Source organism: Macadamia integrifolia, chromosome 2 (genome assembly GCF_013358625.1).
Source record: "Macadamia integrifolia cultivar HAES 741 chromosome 2, SCU_Mint_v3, whole genome shotgun sequence".
Taxonomy (NCBI): Eukaryota; Viridiplantae; Streptophyta; class Magnoliopsida; order Proteales; family Proteaceae; genus Macadamia; species Macadamia integrifolia.
Window position 1 is genome coordinate 40187568 of NC_056558.1, and position 17247 is coordinate 40204814.

At 35.9% G+C, this 17247-nt stretch overlaps 1 protein-coding gene across 2 annotated transcripts in view; it reads left to right on the forward strand.

Annotated features, from left to right (window-relative positions):
- The window catches only part of LOC122058994 (probable histidine kinase 1), a 35912-nt gene that overhangs the window by 1612 nt on the left and 17053 nt on the right, over positions 1–17247 (forward strand). For both annotated transcript variants that reach the window (XM_042621708.1, XM_042621713.1), the window contains 7 exons: positions 51–991; positions 2215–2271; positions 2528–2755; positions 5373–5466; positions 5573–5779; positions 6234–6364; positions 10287–10336. In XM_042621708.1, the coding sequence (XP_042477642.1) occupies positions 269–991; positions 2215–2271; positions 2528–2755; positions 5373–5466; positions 5573–5779; positions 6234–6364; positions 10287–10336 (1490 nt within the window). In that variant the 5' untranslated portion in view covers positions 51–268. The remainder of the gene's footprint in view (positions 1–50; positions 992–2214; positions 2272–2527; positions 2756–5372; positions 5467–5572; positions 5780–6233; positions 6365–10286; positions 10337–17247) is intronic.

Consider the following 17247-nt stretch of genomic DNA (forward strand, 5'->3'; position numbering starts at 1 on the left):
AAAAAAAAAAAAAAAAAAACTTATGAATCTTGATTTTTATGTTTATACAGATTTTCTAACCTGGTGCTGGACTTCAGACAGTGAAAAGGACATCAAACACAATCTCATTCTTTCATAATTCACTCCTCTGGTGGAACTGACATGATAGGAAAGTGTGTAACTGAACTGATTGTAGATGGCAGTGCTGGAACCATGTGTTCTGTAGCTTCTCAGATGTCAAGTTTACATTGTAGATTCGAGCATTTGATTTGATATTTGAGTTCTTTGCATGGAATGCGAGATGGGAACTGATCCTGATGACATGGACATGGACATGGATGTAGAAGTCCTTTCTTCGATGTGGCCTGAAGATCTTGGAAGTAAAGTTGGAAAGCAGTTCAATATGGAAAAGCCTGGAGGGGATCTGTTGGAGGAGGTTAACTTAATAGAGGAACCTTCGATAGTTGATTTCAAGCGCCTCCTGGAGTTAACCAATTATAGTGAGAAAGGTTCCAGTCAGTTGTCATACCTTGTGAAGCACTGGGAGTATAAGCAGGCTAATGCTGTCCGCCTTCTCAATGAAGAGCTGGATATCCTAAACAAGCAGAGGCAGGAAGTTGAGCTCAAGAAATTAGAAATTCTTGAGGATATTCACTATGGAGAAGATAAGTATTCCGGTGACAAGCGTTCAATTTCCATTATGGATAGAGTTTATGATATATGGGAAGATTTACCCAGGAGAAAAAATAATATTATTGTTCAAAATAAAAGCCTTGAAATTGATGCTGAGTTTGACACTTGTAAGTACTGGAAGCAGCGGGCCTTGCAACTAGAGAAACTGCTAGAGGCAAGTGTCCAGAGGGAACAGACGCTCATGCAGAAGTTGCAGGAGAGCATAAAAAATCTTCAAAGGGAATCCTCACCTGTTGAAGAACTGTCTCAGATTTTGAAAAGAGCGGATAATTTCTTACATTTTATTCTCCAGACTGCACCAGTTGTCATTGGCCATCAGGTAATTGCATTCTAGAACTTTGTTTTTTGGGTGGATCAGCAGCAGAATTATAATTTCAGTATATTTGGACTGCAGACAGAGAATACTCTTAAATTTCCCCTTTACCTTGTTCTGGCTTCTCTTTTGTGATTCAAGATAACCATATTCTCAAACTTATATGTAGTATAGAATTTTGACCGACCTTTCTCAGCAGGAAACAGAAATTTGGGAAATAGTGCAAACTTGATATGCCTTACATAAAAAAAATGATAAGACTGTCTTCCTATTGATGGCAAATTTCTATCTTATACCAGGCATCATAGCATTTTTCCATTATATTCTTCACTTCTCCTGTAGATTGTGAGCCATTACACTCACAGGGTGAAGAAAAAAAAATAAAAGGAAATCACATAAAAAGATAAATGAGAAACAAAAACGCTTTTGACTTCTTTTGCAATAATCTTGTGCATAGGGTATTTCTCTCATGGCACTAATTTTCTCCTTCTTTCGTCTACTATTCCCACAAATAATCATAGGCATTCCTATCTCATCATCTCTTGCTGCCTATGCATGTTTGTGTGTGTGTGTGTGTGTGTATGTTTGTCACCTAATCTGACCATCACCATCGATCACAACCACACTACTCCATGTCCACATTACTACTGCTGTGTTTGATCCGATGTTTTGCATGTCATACACGTACTGCCATTTACCATATTTGGATATGGGATGTAGAGGGGTTTCTGAACTATATATCATGGTCCTCTTTGGTCTCTATTTCCAAGGTTGGGTCATTTATCGACTGTCACCTGAGACATATTGTTGGTTTCTCCTTCTCATCAGACGTTCCTTTGTCCTCTCCAGGTCTCTAGGATTTTCTTGTTTAAAAGTCCGTTGAGTGTGAAATCTTTTAATTATGCTACAGGCTGTTTTAGGAGCAGTCTGAGCTCTGAACATGCACCTTTCTTTAGTTTCACTTGAGAATGTTGGTGTCATGATATTTTTGTGATAAGATGCTCCTGAACATGGACACACTACCTTCTATCATTGACTGCTGAACTTCCAATCAGAAGTTTCCTGTATAATTATCAAACTTCCATTTCTTTAAAGGACGATAGAAGTTTCATCATTTTTGGTTCTACTGATATATCTGACAAGAAAGTGATTCTTTTCTGCTTTTAGTTTCTGTTTGTTGAGGAACCTATTAGTGACATTACAAAATAACTTCCCTGTCTTATGTGCAGGACAAAGACATGCGGTATCGGTTCATCTATAATCATTTTCCAAGTTTAGAAGAGCAGGTAATGTGCTACCAACTAATTTTATTAAGTACGCAAGCTTAACTTTATCTGATTTGATTTTTTTTTTTTTTTTTGCAATTTATTTCTTTTCATTAATCAACTGCCACATGGAACCTGAAATCACATTTTCTCCCGAAAGGAATAACTTTGGAAAAAAAAGAAGCAGCACATCCCATGTTTATTATTAAGGAATTAGCTATAAAATTTTTTTGCATACAGAGATTATCTTTCCCTCAAATGTGTGCATCTTGTTCAGGACATCATTGGGAAAACGGATTTGGAGATATTTTCTGGAGTTGGTGTTAAGGAAGCTCAGGATTTCAAGAGAGAAGTATTGGAACGTGGAGTACCTGCAAAGCGGGAATTTACATTTGATACAGAATTATTTGGTGAAAAGACATTTTTGATGTATGTGGAACCTGTATTCAGCAAGGCAGGAGAAACAATTGGTGTGAATTATATGGGAATGGATCTCACTGATCAGGTAACTTTTATGCTGGGATACATATCTCTTGGCAATCTCTTGTTTGTGTAGTTCTTTGTGACATTTTCCTGGTAGTAGTTATTTATTAACTTTATTCTTGAATTTTATTATTTGTATTGTCTGATACAGGTTTTGCCAACTCTTACATGATAATACGGTCACATTTAAATATGATCACAAAATGGTAAAATTTTTTTTTTTTGTGCTTGTTCAAATTTTGTGAAAATTTTCAGAAGTATACACAAAAAGCTTACATAATGAGCGAGGATCCCAAGAGCTGAAACTGAATATCAATATACAGATAGTTATGGATCTCTTGCCCTCCCCCCCCCCCCCCTCCCTAAAAAAAGAGTAGCTATGGATAGAGATACGAAGGCAGTGAAACCTATGTCCAATTAACCCCTGATTATGTTGTCTGAGATGTAAAATATGTCCATGTGATTCCTCTTGCCGCTGCATTCGAGAAAGTCCAAAAGCCCATAAGTTTACTCACTTTGGTTTTGACATGCTTGGTTGAAGAATTTATCCTTCAAATATCCTGCTCTCTCTCATTCTCAAAACCCAAGATAATCTGACAATAAGATGTTATAATTCCGTATCAATCATATGGGGGTGGGGCTGATCCCATATCGGTTATAAAATGGATTTGGTGTGGGTTGATATGGTCCCCCACCTTATAAGCCGGTTTATAAGGGTGAGTTCTCATAAGATTCGTATCAGTGGTATCAGAGTAGTCGATCCTCGGTCCGGAGTAGGCTGCCATAGATATCAGTTTGGAAGCGTGGTGGTCTGTCACGATCCAATATGACTTATGGGGGGTGGATCTCACATCATTTATGAAAGGGTTTGGTATGCGTTATATGGTCTTGGGTTCCCTCACCTTATAAGCCAGTTTATAGAGATGACCGGATGAGTTCTCATGAGGTTCATATTCATAAGAATTAATTGATTTTCAAACTGTTTTGGCATATCTTGAGGGAAGACCAATTGAGTTAAAATGTGATGAGTTGTCTCATGTGCTACTTATGATAGATTGGAAAATTATAACTTTCCTTATAGATTGATATGGGGTGGGGGGAGGGGGGAAGTAACATAAAAGAGATCAACAGATTTGGCACAAATGTTGCCTGTTCCTTTGTGGGAGTCCAACAGTTAAAAAACTTAGTTGTGGCATGGCAGTATCTTATTGTGCTTGTTGATGTAGTATGTTGAATCATCTGAAGTATAATATGTTAGAAAAAAAAAAAAAACTAAGGTTTCAGTAAACCCAGAACCTTTGGGCAAAGTTTTATGGACATAGTTTCTAGGCACCACCTTGGCATCCAGGCGGTTTGCCTGGGGCCTAGGAGACTGTCGCCTTATTGCATTGCATGTCACCTTATGTTTTGACACTTATTTTATGTCAAATATCATTTAAGCACCCATGCTCCAGGAACAACAGAATGTTAATCGGGCCAGGCTTGAGCCCAACACGGTTAATAAATGGGCCACGCCAGTTTCTGGTTTTCTCGGTCAGGCTTGCCGGTGCGGGCCTGGAATTACATCCCTAATGAATACAAACCAAACGTCAATGCTCTGAATAATATTTTCTGTATACTTCTGAGTCCATTTTTTTTAATTTTCCAACCTAAATGGAAGTAATCAGATTCTTATATTAAAAAAAATGGAAATATAAGGAAACTAGCTTATTTTTTTTTAACAGAATATAGCTTAAAATGGCTTCTAGTTGAAATGAAGCTTAGACACGATAAAGACCACTGGGGAGAAATTACTTGAAGAGGATAAAAAACTGAAGAAGTGTTTATTTCTTTATGCAACCATATCCATCTGATATATTCAAGTGACAAAAAGAAATGGATAGCGCTCACTTTTGTATTCAAACTTTCAAAATTTTCGATACCAAGTAACTTTTTATTGTTTTACATGTATTGATTACGGAAGGTAAAATCATTGTGGTCAAAATTAAACGAAATTTGGAAAATTTTAAAATGCATATAATTGGGAAACTCTTCTTGCCAGCTGTAGCTGGTCACCCGGTGACAATACCTTGCCATGTGGTAGAAACCCCTCCACCATCTCATTCACCAAATTTCAGCTTGAGACGAGCACGAAATCTGGTCAAAAGGTTAGTGTAAAGTTTCACATGATTACGTGAATGCTATTTCATCTGATCGAATCTAGTGGATTTACGTGATATTTGGTCAATGGTGACTGAGTTATTGGGGGCATTAGACTAATGTGTTTATATCTTGGGGTGTTTGGTTTGTATTGAACTGAAAATTGGAAAACTTACTTTATTTTGTGCCCTAGAAATAGAAAGTATGGTTGGAGATGAGCTCCTTTCGACTGTAGAAGTTACTGTGATGCTGAAAAGGCATATGTTGCAAGTCTCATGTAATATGTTCCACTTCAGTTTCTCACACCTCTCACTAAGAATGGTTTATCTTCTGTGAATCTTTGCTTGATGTCTTTAATTTTGGTTCATTTCTTTTTAATTATGTATATCATATGTAGTTTCTATTGTTAACACTGGTTGCCTAAAGAAAACAACCTTGTGGTCATTCAATCATATCTCACTGTAATAATTGGGGACAAACTATGTTGCTGATGCATGCAGGTGATAAAAAGAGAAAAAATGGCAAAAATTCGAGAAGAGATAGCTGTTCAAAAAGCGAAAGAAACAGAACTCAATAAAACAATCCATATTACAGGTCCTATATATTTACTAATCTGTGAGTACTCTTGAATTTCATGTTGGTGCACTTTGAGGGAAACAAGAAATACTTACTTATTGTGATTCTGTTTTTCCTTTTGCAGAGGAAACAATGAGAGCAAAGCAAATGCTAGCAACAATGTCTCATGAGATAAGATCTCCCCTCTCTGGGGTTGTTAGCATGGCCGAGATTCTTACCACTACAAAGCTAGATCACGAGCAAAGACAGTTACTGGATGTCATGATTTCATCTGGGGATTTGGTCTTGCAACTTATTAATGACATACTTGACCTTTCCAAGGTTGAATCAGGTCTGAGATATATCCTTATTTTGAAAACCTCATTTTATAGACCACTCATTTGTAAGATTGGATATGGGCATGTCAGTATAGATCCCTGTCCTCCAGTTTAGTTTAAGCTTTAGCTCACTGTAGTTAAGATTCAAGGAGTAATTGAGTGCTTACTCTTGCAACTGTATTTATAGACATGGGAATTTGAAATCCCATCAATGGAGACCTTTTGAGTACCCAGAAGGTGAGAAAGAGCTCAATAGCAGCTCATCAAGATTTTGTTCTTGGGTTTGATTATGGTGTCATATGAAGCTTCTGCTAGCCAACCCCATTTAGTTGGGAAAAGGCTTAGTTGTTGTTGTTGTTATTTTAAGATCTCTTAAGATTCCTATTGATTTAGTTATTCTTATACTATTTTTATGATCACAGTTCTTAAACTAGGATTTTTATTTTTGCTCGTCTTTGTTTCCTTTAGGTGCGATGAAGTTAGAAGCTACAAAGTTCCGGCCAAGGGAGGTGGTAAAACATGTACTCCAGACTGCAGCAGCATCATTGCAAAAGATGTTGACCTTGGAAGGAAATGTAGCGGATGATGTTCCTGTGGAAGTGAGATATTCTTCATCTTCTCTTTATATATATATATATAGTTATTATATGTTTATGATTATTTTATTGTACTCCATACTCTTCTTTTGGTATGCAAATCATATGTGGTGGACAGTTAATTTCGAAATATATAGTCTGATGATACTCAAACTATGTCCCTTTCATATGTTATGAAATTGCAAAATGAGGGTAGGAATATGCATAATTTATTGTAACACAGACGTAGTCTCATATCACAGTGTGACTAGCTGTTCATATCTAGTATTTCAGTATGACTAGAAATTCAAAGTCCTTGTATCCCAATACTGATTCACAAACAATGGTGAGGTAACTTCACAAGTCTTGGTACCGTAATTTAGAAAGAATGTGACAATCTAGTAAGTATATGATATCATGATTTACTATCTTAATTTTAACCATGTTCATACCATCGATCCCAAGCCAAGTAATTTGGATATTGCTTAGTGACTTTTGTTCAATTTGAATCTTGAACTTCCATATTTAAAATGGAATGATTAGAAGTTTTGCAGATTATGGGAGACTGGGAAGGGTTTGGCAGCATGCACTTTGTTCTTTTGTGTGGTGTCTCATTGTATTCATCACCTGAATGGCCACACATGGAAGGAAAAAGACAAAGAAAAGAGTTCTTCAACTTCATAAATCATTATATGCACACAATTAACTTACATATAAACAGCAATGGCATGTCGAATTGATTAGCATATGAATATTGACAAGAAAAGATAAATTTAAATCGTTTTTGTTGTATACAATTTGGTAGTGATCAAGGTCCAATTTTTATGGACATTGTCTCAGCGTTTACAGGAATTTCAGATAATTGTTGGAAACATTGGGAAAAATCCTGGAAAATTTCAATGAAATTATAGATAATGAAAAGAAAAAATATTTAAGACACAAAATGCTACAAAGGTGTCTTTGAATCATGAGAGGAGAATGAGGGACTAGCATACTTTTGGGGCTTGCTTGAAGTTGTCTCCCTTTTCTGAGTTTGATGGCCATAGTATTTTATTTACCATACTTACAATGAGGGAACAACTTACGATGGTATGAAACATGGCCAAATTATTCTTCTGCTGCTTCACAAGACAGATTTTTCTTTACCACACTGAGACTTGGAGGACAGCACAGAAGTATTCAGATTCTCAGGCCTGTAAGTGTGAATTGATTTTGTGAAATTTTCAAAAAGAAAATGATAAATCAAAATTCTTAAGAAAAGCTAAGCTTAATATTTCAAGTATCATTGAAGTAATTGGTGATTTATTTCCTGAAGTGAAATTTAGGAATCCATGGACTCACCTTAATTTTTATTTCAGTATTTCACCATCATACAAATTGGTGAATTTTCACCAATTTTTGAAACATGTGAATCATACCATGGTTGTAAATTTCATAGCCTGCTGGTATGTAGAATAACATTCATAAATCAAGTTAATTCAATCTAATAAGTTCAATCAGTCGAAGTCATTATATAGCACATTAATACACTATCTAAAAACATATTAATACATTATATAAAAAATCATTGAAACAAACCATATGGTTGTAATATTATTATGTCCCTAATCTTTAGTTAGATAAAATCTGGAGTAAAATCATGCGTTATTAAAATCAGGTAACAAACAAGAATTTATTTATGCAGATATTTGGTTCTGAACTCTAGTAGTGAACTATATTATGTTGCTTATATATATATATATATATATATTGTTATCAACAATCTAGAACTTCTAAAAGTCCCAATCCATATCCTGCCATTTACAAGCTGAAAGATGTAGTTTGAAGACTCCTTGACGGATGGCTTGTGACCAAGGTTATATAAGTAGTTTGAGAATAGGTCGAGGGCGTAGCGCCCCCAATGCCTTTTTTTTTAAATAACGAGGGACCCCTGTTTCCCTCCAAAGTTTCCCTCGGGATAGCTGGAGCCCGCGGGCCAGTTTTATCGGGTAAAGCCAATGATTAGAGGTATCGGCAACACCCTGGATGTAGCTCCGCTGGTCGAAAGGCGCTTTGTGTTGACAGACGACTCCAGCTTGTGTCTCCCCGTGACTGATATGTTAACACGGGTTAGGTGTGGCTGCGTGTAACCAGGGTTTACCCTTGGGCCTGAACTGTAAGACGGGCAGGTTCAAGCTACTAGATGGTTCTATTGTGATGCATAGGTTATATATATAGCAATAAGTTGTGCTGTATCACGGCACATCATCGCATAAACATTGGGTATTATTAATAGGGGCCAAGAGTTTATTATTTCTGATGCACAGAACAAAAATCTTCATCACAATCACTTCATTAAAATTACCTAGGGTGAAACTGAAACCCTTACTCCAGTAACACTTCCCAATTTGTTTTAAATTTCTGCTGGAATCAATGGCTAACCAGTTAACACCTTTTTGAAGGATTGGCTGTTACCAAACTACCAATACATGTTGCCTATCTCTGTTTGTGTTGGCCAAGAATGATTCAATCCTCCTAAATGTATTGGCTGCAGCATACAGGATTCTTTGATCCTGAGGACCTGAGTTTGATGTGGAGTATCCCATATTTACATTCGGATACCATCTTTTAGGCAGAAATATACTATTTGGCTTGTTTCTTGCAATGGGTTTCCTAGCCTCGTTAATGTAGAGCATACCATTCTTGCATAGGGATTTTACCTACTTTGCGAAATGATATACTTTCTTTTGGCCTTTCTCTTTTTACACTTTCTGGATTGGCCTCCGGGGAACAATCTGCAGTCTAATATTGATTCTGTGTCTACTTCATTTACACCGAACCTAAATCTGTCTTTTAACACTAAATGCCTTCCCTAAGTTTTGTTTGATGGGGAGATTCTAAAATCAAATGCAGCTACTGTAGAAGACCTCCATTTTCCCCCTTCCTTCAGAAGAGAAAAAAAGTCCACTATTCATAAATCAAATTGCATTTCTGTAAAACTACAATCTCAGAGCTTAGAAAATATACTTTTAGTTTTTTTTAGTAGGTACTAGGAAGACCTATCAATACATTATTATGCTGTTTTATTTTGAAAATATTATATTTTTTAACACGCGTTTAATAACACACTTCTCGACATTTATAGAGATGATTTGTACCCATCTATTATACACCTTGAAAATCAGTAAGTTGGTGGACTAAGAAATCCAGTAGATCTGATGAAATTAGAACATGTGCACTATGTCAACCCAAAATAATTTTTGGTCCACTGGAGTAGCCTTTAGTAATGTGTATTAAATCAGAGTAGTTCTACTTTCCTAAACCTTCTTGTCCAAAGGGTAGTCACTTACAGTGTTAACTATCCATCTCTGCCACTTCAATCCAACAAGCAATACTGATTCACATGATCAACTGGGATTTGATAATCACATTATTTACAGTTATGTCCAAGGTACTCAGTAGCTATAATAGTGATCATAAAACTCCTGCCCCTGTTCTGCTTCCATATAGTTTGTCTATAATGAGCTATTTACTCATCTAATACGCAATCAAATCCAGTATCTAGCAAAGCTACCAAACCGTTTAGCTCATATATAGCATAGAAGAAGTACAAAATGTTACACATTAACTGAGAATGAACATGATATGAAAATTGCCATTTTCATGGGAAGCCTCATCGTCTACCTTACAGATTCGGATGTGCTACACATTGTTCAATTTGATTGCCATTTTTTGGTATCATATTTAACTATTAGAGCTTAAATTCCTTGTGATTCTTCTCTGAATAACATAATCATTTTGAGCTTCCATTTAAAGATATTTTTCTTCTGGTAAAAGGTTGTTTTAAGCTAGCATGTGTTCCTCAATTGAAACATTCATTCTTCATAGTTGTATAAATGTGCATCTTATTCATATTCAAAAGTTTGTGTTTTCTGACATACTTCAAAATATTGCATCCAAACTTTAGGTCATTGGTGATGTTTTGAGGATTCGGCAAATTCTCACTAATTTGGTCAGGTATGAACTTCAATAGGGCTCTTGATTCTTGATGGATTGTTTTTGTCTGTATGATCCTTTTTTTTTTTTTTTTATAATAAGAATATATTAAATGTGAATGTTTAAATGAGTTGTGACAAATTAATTTTTACGCAATTCAAATGAAGAAAATAATGATTACTTTTCCTATTGTAAAAATAGATTTCTGTAGCACTCTTCTCTAGATGTAATTGTGTATATTTCTATGATCAACATTGTTCTTGTTAAAGATTACTCATGTTAGGGGGAGTGCTCCTATCATGAGCTATGTTGAGTTGTAGAGTTTAGGTTTATGTCCTGTTTCTTCTTTAGTTATTTGCCCTTATTGTAGTTAGACTTAGTCTTGGTTATTACTTTCTATTGTAAGTAAACTTGTCTGAATATTCAGGAGCTAAGACCATTCCATTGCCCCCTTTCACCATGCATAAACTAAACCTACAATTAGGATAAGTACCAAAATAAAGCTTCTATAAATATAAACAGACCCAATACAGAAAAACTTTTTTTTTTTTTTTTTAAATAATTCATTACCAAAGAGAGAAAAAATAATACAGCAAAACTCATCACCCATGGATAAAGAAAAACCATTTCAACATATAATTATACCATTGTCACGTTTGAGTTCTGTACTATGTAAAATTACAGGTTTGATTGATTCTGATCTCTCTAGAGGTATACTGTGCACTGCATCTTTGATTACAACAACAATAATGTCACCAATATGTGCATATGGGCGATTAGTAGCTCCTATGATTCGAATACACATCAGTCTAGTGCATTTCCTAGGTTGCTTTATTATAGAGGCATTCTATTACATTCCACTCCTATCGTGTTCACCCTCTCTCCTCTTTTCCAACTCTCTCTCTCTCTCAGTTTCATTCTTCTCTCCTACTTCTCTTCGTAGATTCTGGTTTACACTCTCCTTGATTTTGTCACATGGTATCAGAGCTATGAAGATGAAGAAGGAAAGGTTGGCTATGAAACTCTAGTTGAGAAAAAAACTTGGGCTTCGAACCTGTTGCGATCTGAGTCAATATCTCTGCTGTTGAAAGTCTTGGTTTTAAACCTGTTCCAGAAACCTTATGCTTTTATCAGTGGTTCACAGCCACCTATGCTGCATTTAGTCAGTGGTTCACAACAACCTATGCTGCATTTTAATATGCTGAACTTTATCAGTGTTTCCCAGCAACTTATGTTTTATTTTTTTTACTAGTGGTTCACAGCGACCTGTGCTGCAATTTTATCTGTCTTCTTTGTGAAGAATACTACTTATTACTTGCCTTCCTTGAGAAGGGGCTTATGATGTTGTTGCTGCTATGATAGTTTTGGATTGCAGTTGGTATTCTTTACTGCTTATTTTGTTCATAGTCTGGATTTATTCGACACAAAGATTTTTCTCTACTATCGCTGAATTTTCCTGTTACTATTGCTTTTCTCTACTATTGCTGGATTTATTTTATCAATGTTTCCTGTTTTCAAACAAAAAAAGTAGTATGAATTTTAGTATGAATTTTCCTATTTTATCTTTGCTTTTTTGAAGTCTTTCTTTATTTTCCACAATAGAGGATGAGACTGAGCTGCTCAATCCAGTTTGTATTCTTTTTCGTGAGGAGCCACCACCTCTTGTTCCTCTCCTTCCACTGATATCATGGACAGTTTGCAAAGATCTCAACCTAAAATCTTCTGCTTCGGTGGCTTCTGTGGCTTTGGCTCCATTGTAAGCTCTAGGAGATTGCTCTCCGACATTCCTCTGGTCATGCTCTTGATTGAATAGTCATTGGGAGACAACAAATTCGAAGACAAAGCCACAAGGTAATTGATCTGGTCCTCGGGATGTGAAGGGCCAAGTCAGTTTCTGGAAACGAATCCTTCGAGTGAGGAAGCCATGTGTAGGACCGGTGTTGATGCGCTTCATAGAGCATTTTATTCCTTCCTTGACTTTTTCTCTTTTTCCTTGAAGAAAGGTTTCAGATAAACAGTTACAGCAACCAAACTGCAATGTACTGTGTAGACAGATTCTAAGAACCCTAACCTCCTAAGATGGTTTTGAATTGAATGAGAGGAGATGAAGCCAAGCTTCCTCGCTTAGCCTCTGAGTTTCTTCAAATGGAATCTCAGTAACAAGTTATAGTATGAGAAGGGTAGAGAATGAGGGAAAGAACTAAGAAAGATTGCATGTTAATGGAGGACAGGTTGCAAAGATTCTTCACGAAGCAGTGTTCACCAGAACCTGTAGACTTAGTGCAAATTGTCCTATGGCCTCTATCGACCAGATTGGGCACTCTGTTACCGTGTAGGATTATTTACAGAAGGGAGTTTTTCTTATTATCAAGTTCTTTTGCTTCTTTAGATTCTTCTCACAGGTAAGCTTCCTCACCTATTACAAATTGGTATTTTGTCAGCCCTCGCCATGGTTATTCCTATTCCTCCCCTCCCCTATCTAATTACTGGGTCAACCCCAACCCCCTACTCCCTTTCGCAACTCCCTGCCCTCCACTCCCTCCCCAACCCCCTCCCTTGCTTTGTTTCTCTCTCCCACTTGCACTGTCTCCCACACTCTCTGTCTTCTCCGACTCCCCTTTCCATCTCTCCCTCATTGGTCGTGGGTGTTGTAGACATCGTACACAATTTCACAGGTTGTCGAAACAAAACAGCTTGCGATATTCAAAAGTGTCAATATTTCGGCGAATCTTAGGTACAGTTTCGCCAATATTTCAGTTGACTATAAATACCCATTTCGAGTACTTTGCCTAGTTTCGACACAGCCCCTTGAAAAACACTGTTTTCTTGCATTCTTGGCCAAACATTGCCATACAATGTTGGAAACAGTGCTTGCACAATAAAGGAATGCAGTGGAAGCAGCAATTTACTGCATTGTTGGAAGATTTTGTGCAAGATTCAAAGTTGGAGGTATATTGATTTCCCCAAACACTATTTTTTGAACAAAAAAAAAAGTAGGATAAATACTTGGTGCTTAACATTTCTTACATGTTACACACTGTAGGCTGCAGCCCGATCTATGACATCATAGAGCCGAAATTCATTTTTTGTTTTTCTTTTTCTGAAAAAAAAAATGATTTTATTGCAACAAAATTGTGAAAAATAGTGTTCATACTTTGCGTTTGGAGCCTATTTTTTATATGTATGACACCATTGGCTGATCTTCAACCTCATTTAGTCATTTTTTTGGTCCAAAAATTAATTATTTTAACTTTTTAAAGATATTTTGAAAAATTACAGAAAATTAGGGGAAAAATATATTTTTGGTTTGAAAATTATTTGAATTTAAAAAAGTATTGTTGTAGTATGATGCATGATTTTTGAAATAGTTTATACTTTGATGTCTATCATCCCTAGTACATATTTAAGTTGTTTTACTTGAATTGTATGAGTTCTCGTACTAAACATTGTGTGGAATAAGCCATATTAGAGAATGTATATAGCGTACACTACCAACCTAAGGTCTGAAGTCAAACTGTCATTTTGGGTGTATTTTTTATAATCTAAGGGTTCCGCTATGTTTAGGGAACTTAAAATAGGCTGTTCTAGAAGTTTCAAGATCTAATGTTGTCATTTGGCCCTCGAAACCATCTATTGAAATTTGCAGAAAAAAAGTGCAAGTTTCGACTGATTTTTCAGGTTTTAGTCAAAACATTTCGGTTTTGGACTTGGTTGAAATTAGGCTTGAAACCGAAACCTGAAACCTGAAACCTGGGTGGCAGATCGGCCAGAGAGGAGGAAAAAGCCAAATATAGTATCTATGGGTAAAATTGGAGAAAAAAATATGCCTTTTTTTTTTGTGTGTGTAGTATGCTAAACATAACATTTATGAAACATGAGGTACCTCAAACATGATATTTTTGAAACACGAGGTGCCCCAAGCATGTTAAATCAAACGTAAGGTACCCCGGTTGTATTTTCTTTAAACGCTAGGTACTCCAAATGTAATTTACCTATAGTTGTATTGCCGTCTAGGCAGCCAAAGGTGCTGGAGAGGGTCAAAAAAAAAATTGAACAAGGGTCGCCTAAGCGTCACCTAGGTAGCGACTAGGCATCCAGGCTTCCTAGTTGGAGTCTGGGCAATTGTTGCCTTATTGCATTGGCGCCTTACTGCAAGGCACATCACTTAGATATTATTCTTAAATAAGCAAATACCCCTCTGTTTGAATCTGATAAAAATAGTTAAAAAATCAAATTCTAAAAGGATAAAAAGTCAACACCCCAATCTAAGAACAAAAACTAAATTTTTTGTTGTATGGGCGATTTTCAACTTTCAAATGCTAGGGTTTTTCTCAATTCTGAAAATTTTATAAATATTATCATGGTAAAAAATTACTAAAAACCGAAAGTCCAGTGAAATAATATTTTGTTTCATTTAGGTGATTTTAACAGCATTCACACAGTTTAAAATAAGTTTGGCCGGTATATAACTTTGTCATTAAAACTCAGATTTAAGTAATCTTAGACTTGTTGGAAAGCTGATTTTGTACTCTACCAAAGGTTCAAATATCAGGTTTCGACCCTTGGGGAGACCGAAATTTTGGTCGAAATCTGAAAAATTTTGAGGTAACCGGGAAAATTTTCTCGGTTTGGTGGAAACTTTGGTTTCGACCCCCAAAATGTGTTTTTTTTTTAGCCTGATTTTTTGTGTACATCCTATTTTAGACATTTCTAGCCCATTCACATAAATAGTGTTCCATGGAGAAAACACCTAAAGTCATACTTGTGGTGTTGACCAAAGTTTGCTAATGTACATTGAGTCATTGACTGAAACTATATTACATAAGTGCATATATAAGTTATAACTAAAAACATGAAATACATGATTAAAAGTTTACAACAAACTAAACATAAAGTAAAGGATCCAAAATAAATAATAATATTACATAATTGTGAGTTATCTCTCAAATCTCAAGTCTTAATAATCAACACTTAGTAGTCAACAGTTAACACTCAACGGTCAATTCCAAGTAGAGTATCCAAGTATATTCTATAAAAAAAATGGTTTTTGGGGAATATGGGAATGGTTTTAGGTATCGGTACGTATCGTACCATATCGACCGATACGTATCTGTATTGGCCCTTACTAATACTATACATGAAATATTTAAAATCCTTTGTATCCTATGATACATACTGATACACACCGATATGATACGATATGCACCGATACGTACTGATACTCTATGGAAAATATAAAATTGAGGAAAAATGTACATTTTGGTATTTTTCGGTACGTATCGGTGCATATCAGTATGATACGGTACGATACAGTGCGTTACGGTCATATAATGGCCAACATGGGTCATTTTTCAGAAAACACAATTTTTTTAGGGATTTTTGTTCCAAAGTTGCTGCCAGCCATATTTCTCTCTAACTAAAATGGAAATCAAGGTTGGGAACAAGGATTTTCCATTTATGGGACAACTATAAACCTTGAATTCTTAGTGCGATACCCTCAATTTAGTGTTTATGCATAATAAATGTTATCAATAGCTTTTTTTAACAAATTTTTTATGCAAAAGTGTATAAAAAAGTGTTTCCTATCCATTTATGTGCTTATCATTAGCGGATCTCCGATACGATACAATACCCTCCGATAGGTATCTTAATTTTGGCTAACTCCAAGCTCCCTCCCTTAGGTAAATTTGCTATGAATGTGCAAGATCTAAGCTTAAAATGAAGTTTTGATGGTACAGGGGCAAAAATTTGAGTGTTTTCCCAAGTTTCCCACTTCACAGAGAAGAAATATGGAGAGAGGGTCGAAATTTTGAAATAAGAAGGCTTGGTTTCCCATTTAATAAGGTATTATAAAGGCTAGTTCCACCCAAAAGGTCGAACCCATTGGTCCATTCAAAAATTCCCACATTCGGGTCGAAATGTGGGAATTTTGGTTGAAACTAGTGTCTTTTAAAAGTCACATGGTATTTGGTATCGGAGTCCTGGGATACTGTGGAAATGTGGAAAATTTCGACGGTCTCAATCGAAACCTAAAACCATCGGCCTCTACCTATTACAAAATGTCTCACATAAAAATAAAATCATTTGACTTGTCAAACTTATTATAGAATAAGAACCTTTCTCTAGATTTTGATTTTTTATGACTTAATGTTGATTTTTTATGATTTAATGTGGCTTATTTTTTATTTTTGATGATGATGTGCCTTAATTTTCTTTTTGATCAACAAGGTATATGTATCATACTAAATAATGTTAGAAAATAAAAAATAAGACTTGGTCTCCTTGTTCTCCATAAGGCGGGCGACTTGTTGCCTAAGCGCTTAGGTAGCCCTCCAACACGTTGGCTTGCCTAGCACCATGACAAAATATGGCATCGCCTATTAGACAACTATGAATTTACCTTAAAAAGAAAAAGAAAAATTGTTGGAATATTTTAATAGTTTTAAAACTTGAAGATTCAAAATATTATTTTGTTTCATCAAAGTGTGCATTGGAGAGGTTTGTCTCCTCCTAGTAGGCACCTAAGTGACCAATAGGTGTGACTATTGGAAAGCCTGTCTGAATGGTCAACAGACATGTGTTATGGAAGAGACATGGCTTTTGGGAGCACCTATTGGAGGTGACTCTTCTTCTCCTATATATAGTAAGACAATCCCTACTTCAAACAAGTTTTTTGGTTTTCTCTATTATTGTTTGGTTTTATTCTTTTGAACTATTGAGCCTAGCCTTACTCTCCCAAAGGATCATAGTCTATGTACAATCAGACAAAGATCAGTGGTTGTTTTATCTTGGAGGTAAAAAGTAGGAATCCCCAATTGTACTAATATAGGGGTGTTTCAGACCTTTAGGAGAGTATCTATTTGTGATACGACTCGACCTGTTTGGTTCATTGATTTCAACAATCTATACTGATCTTCTTCATCAATTCGTCT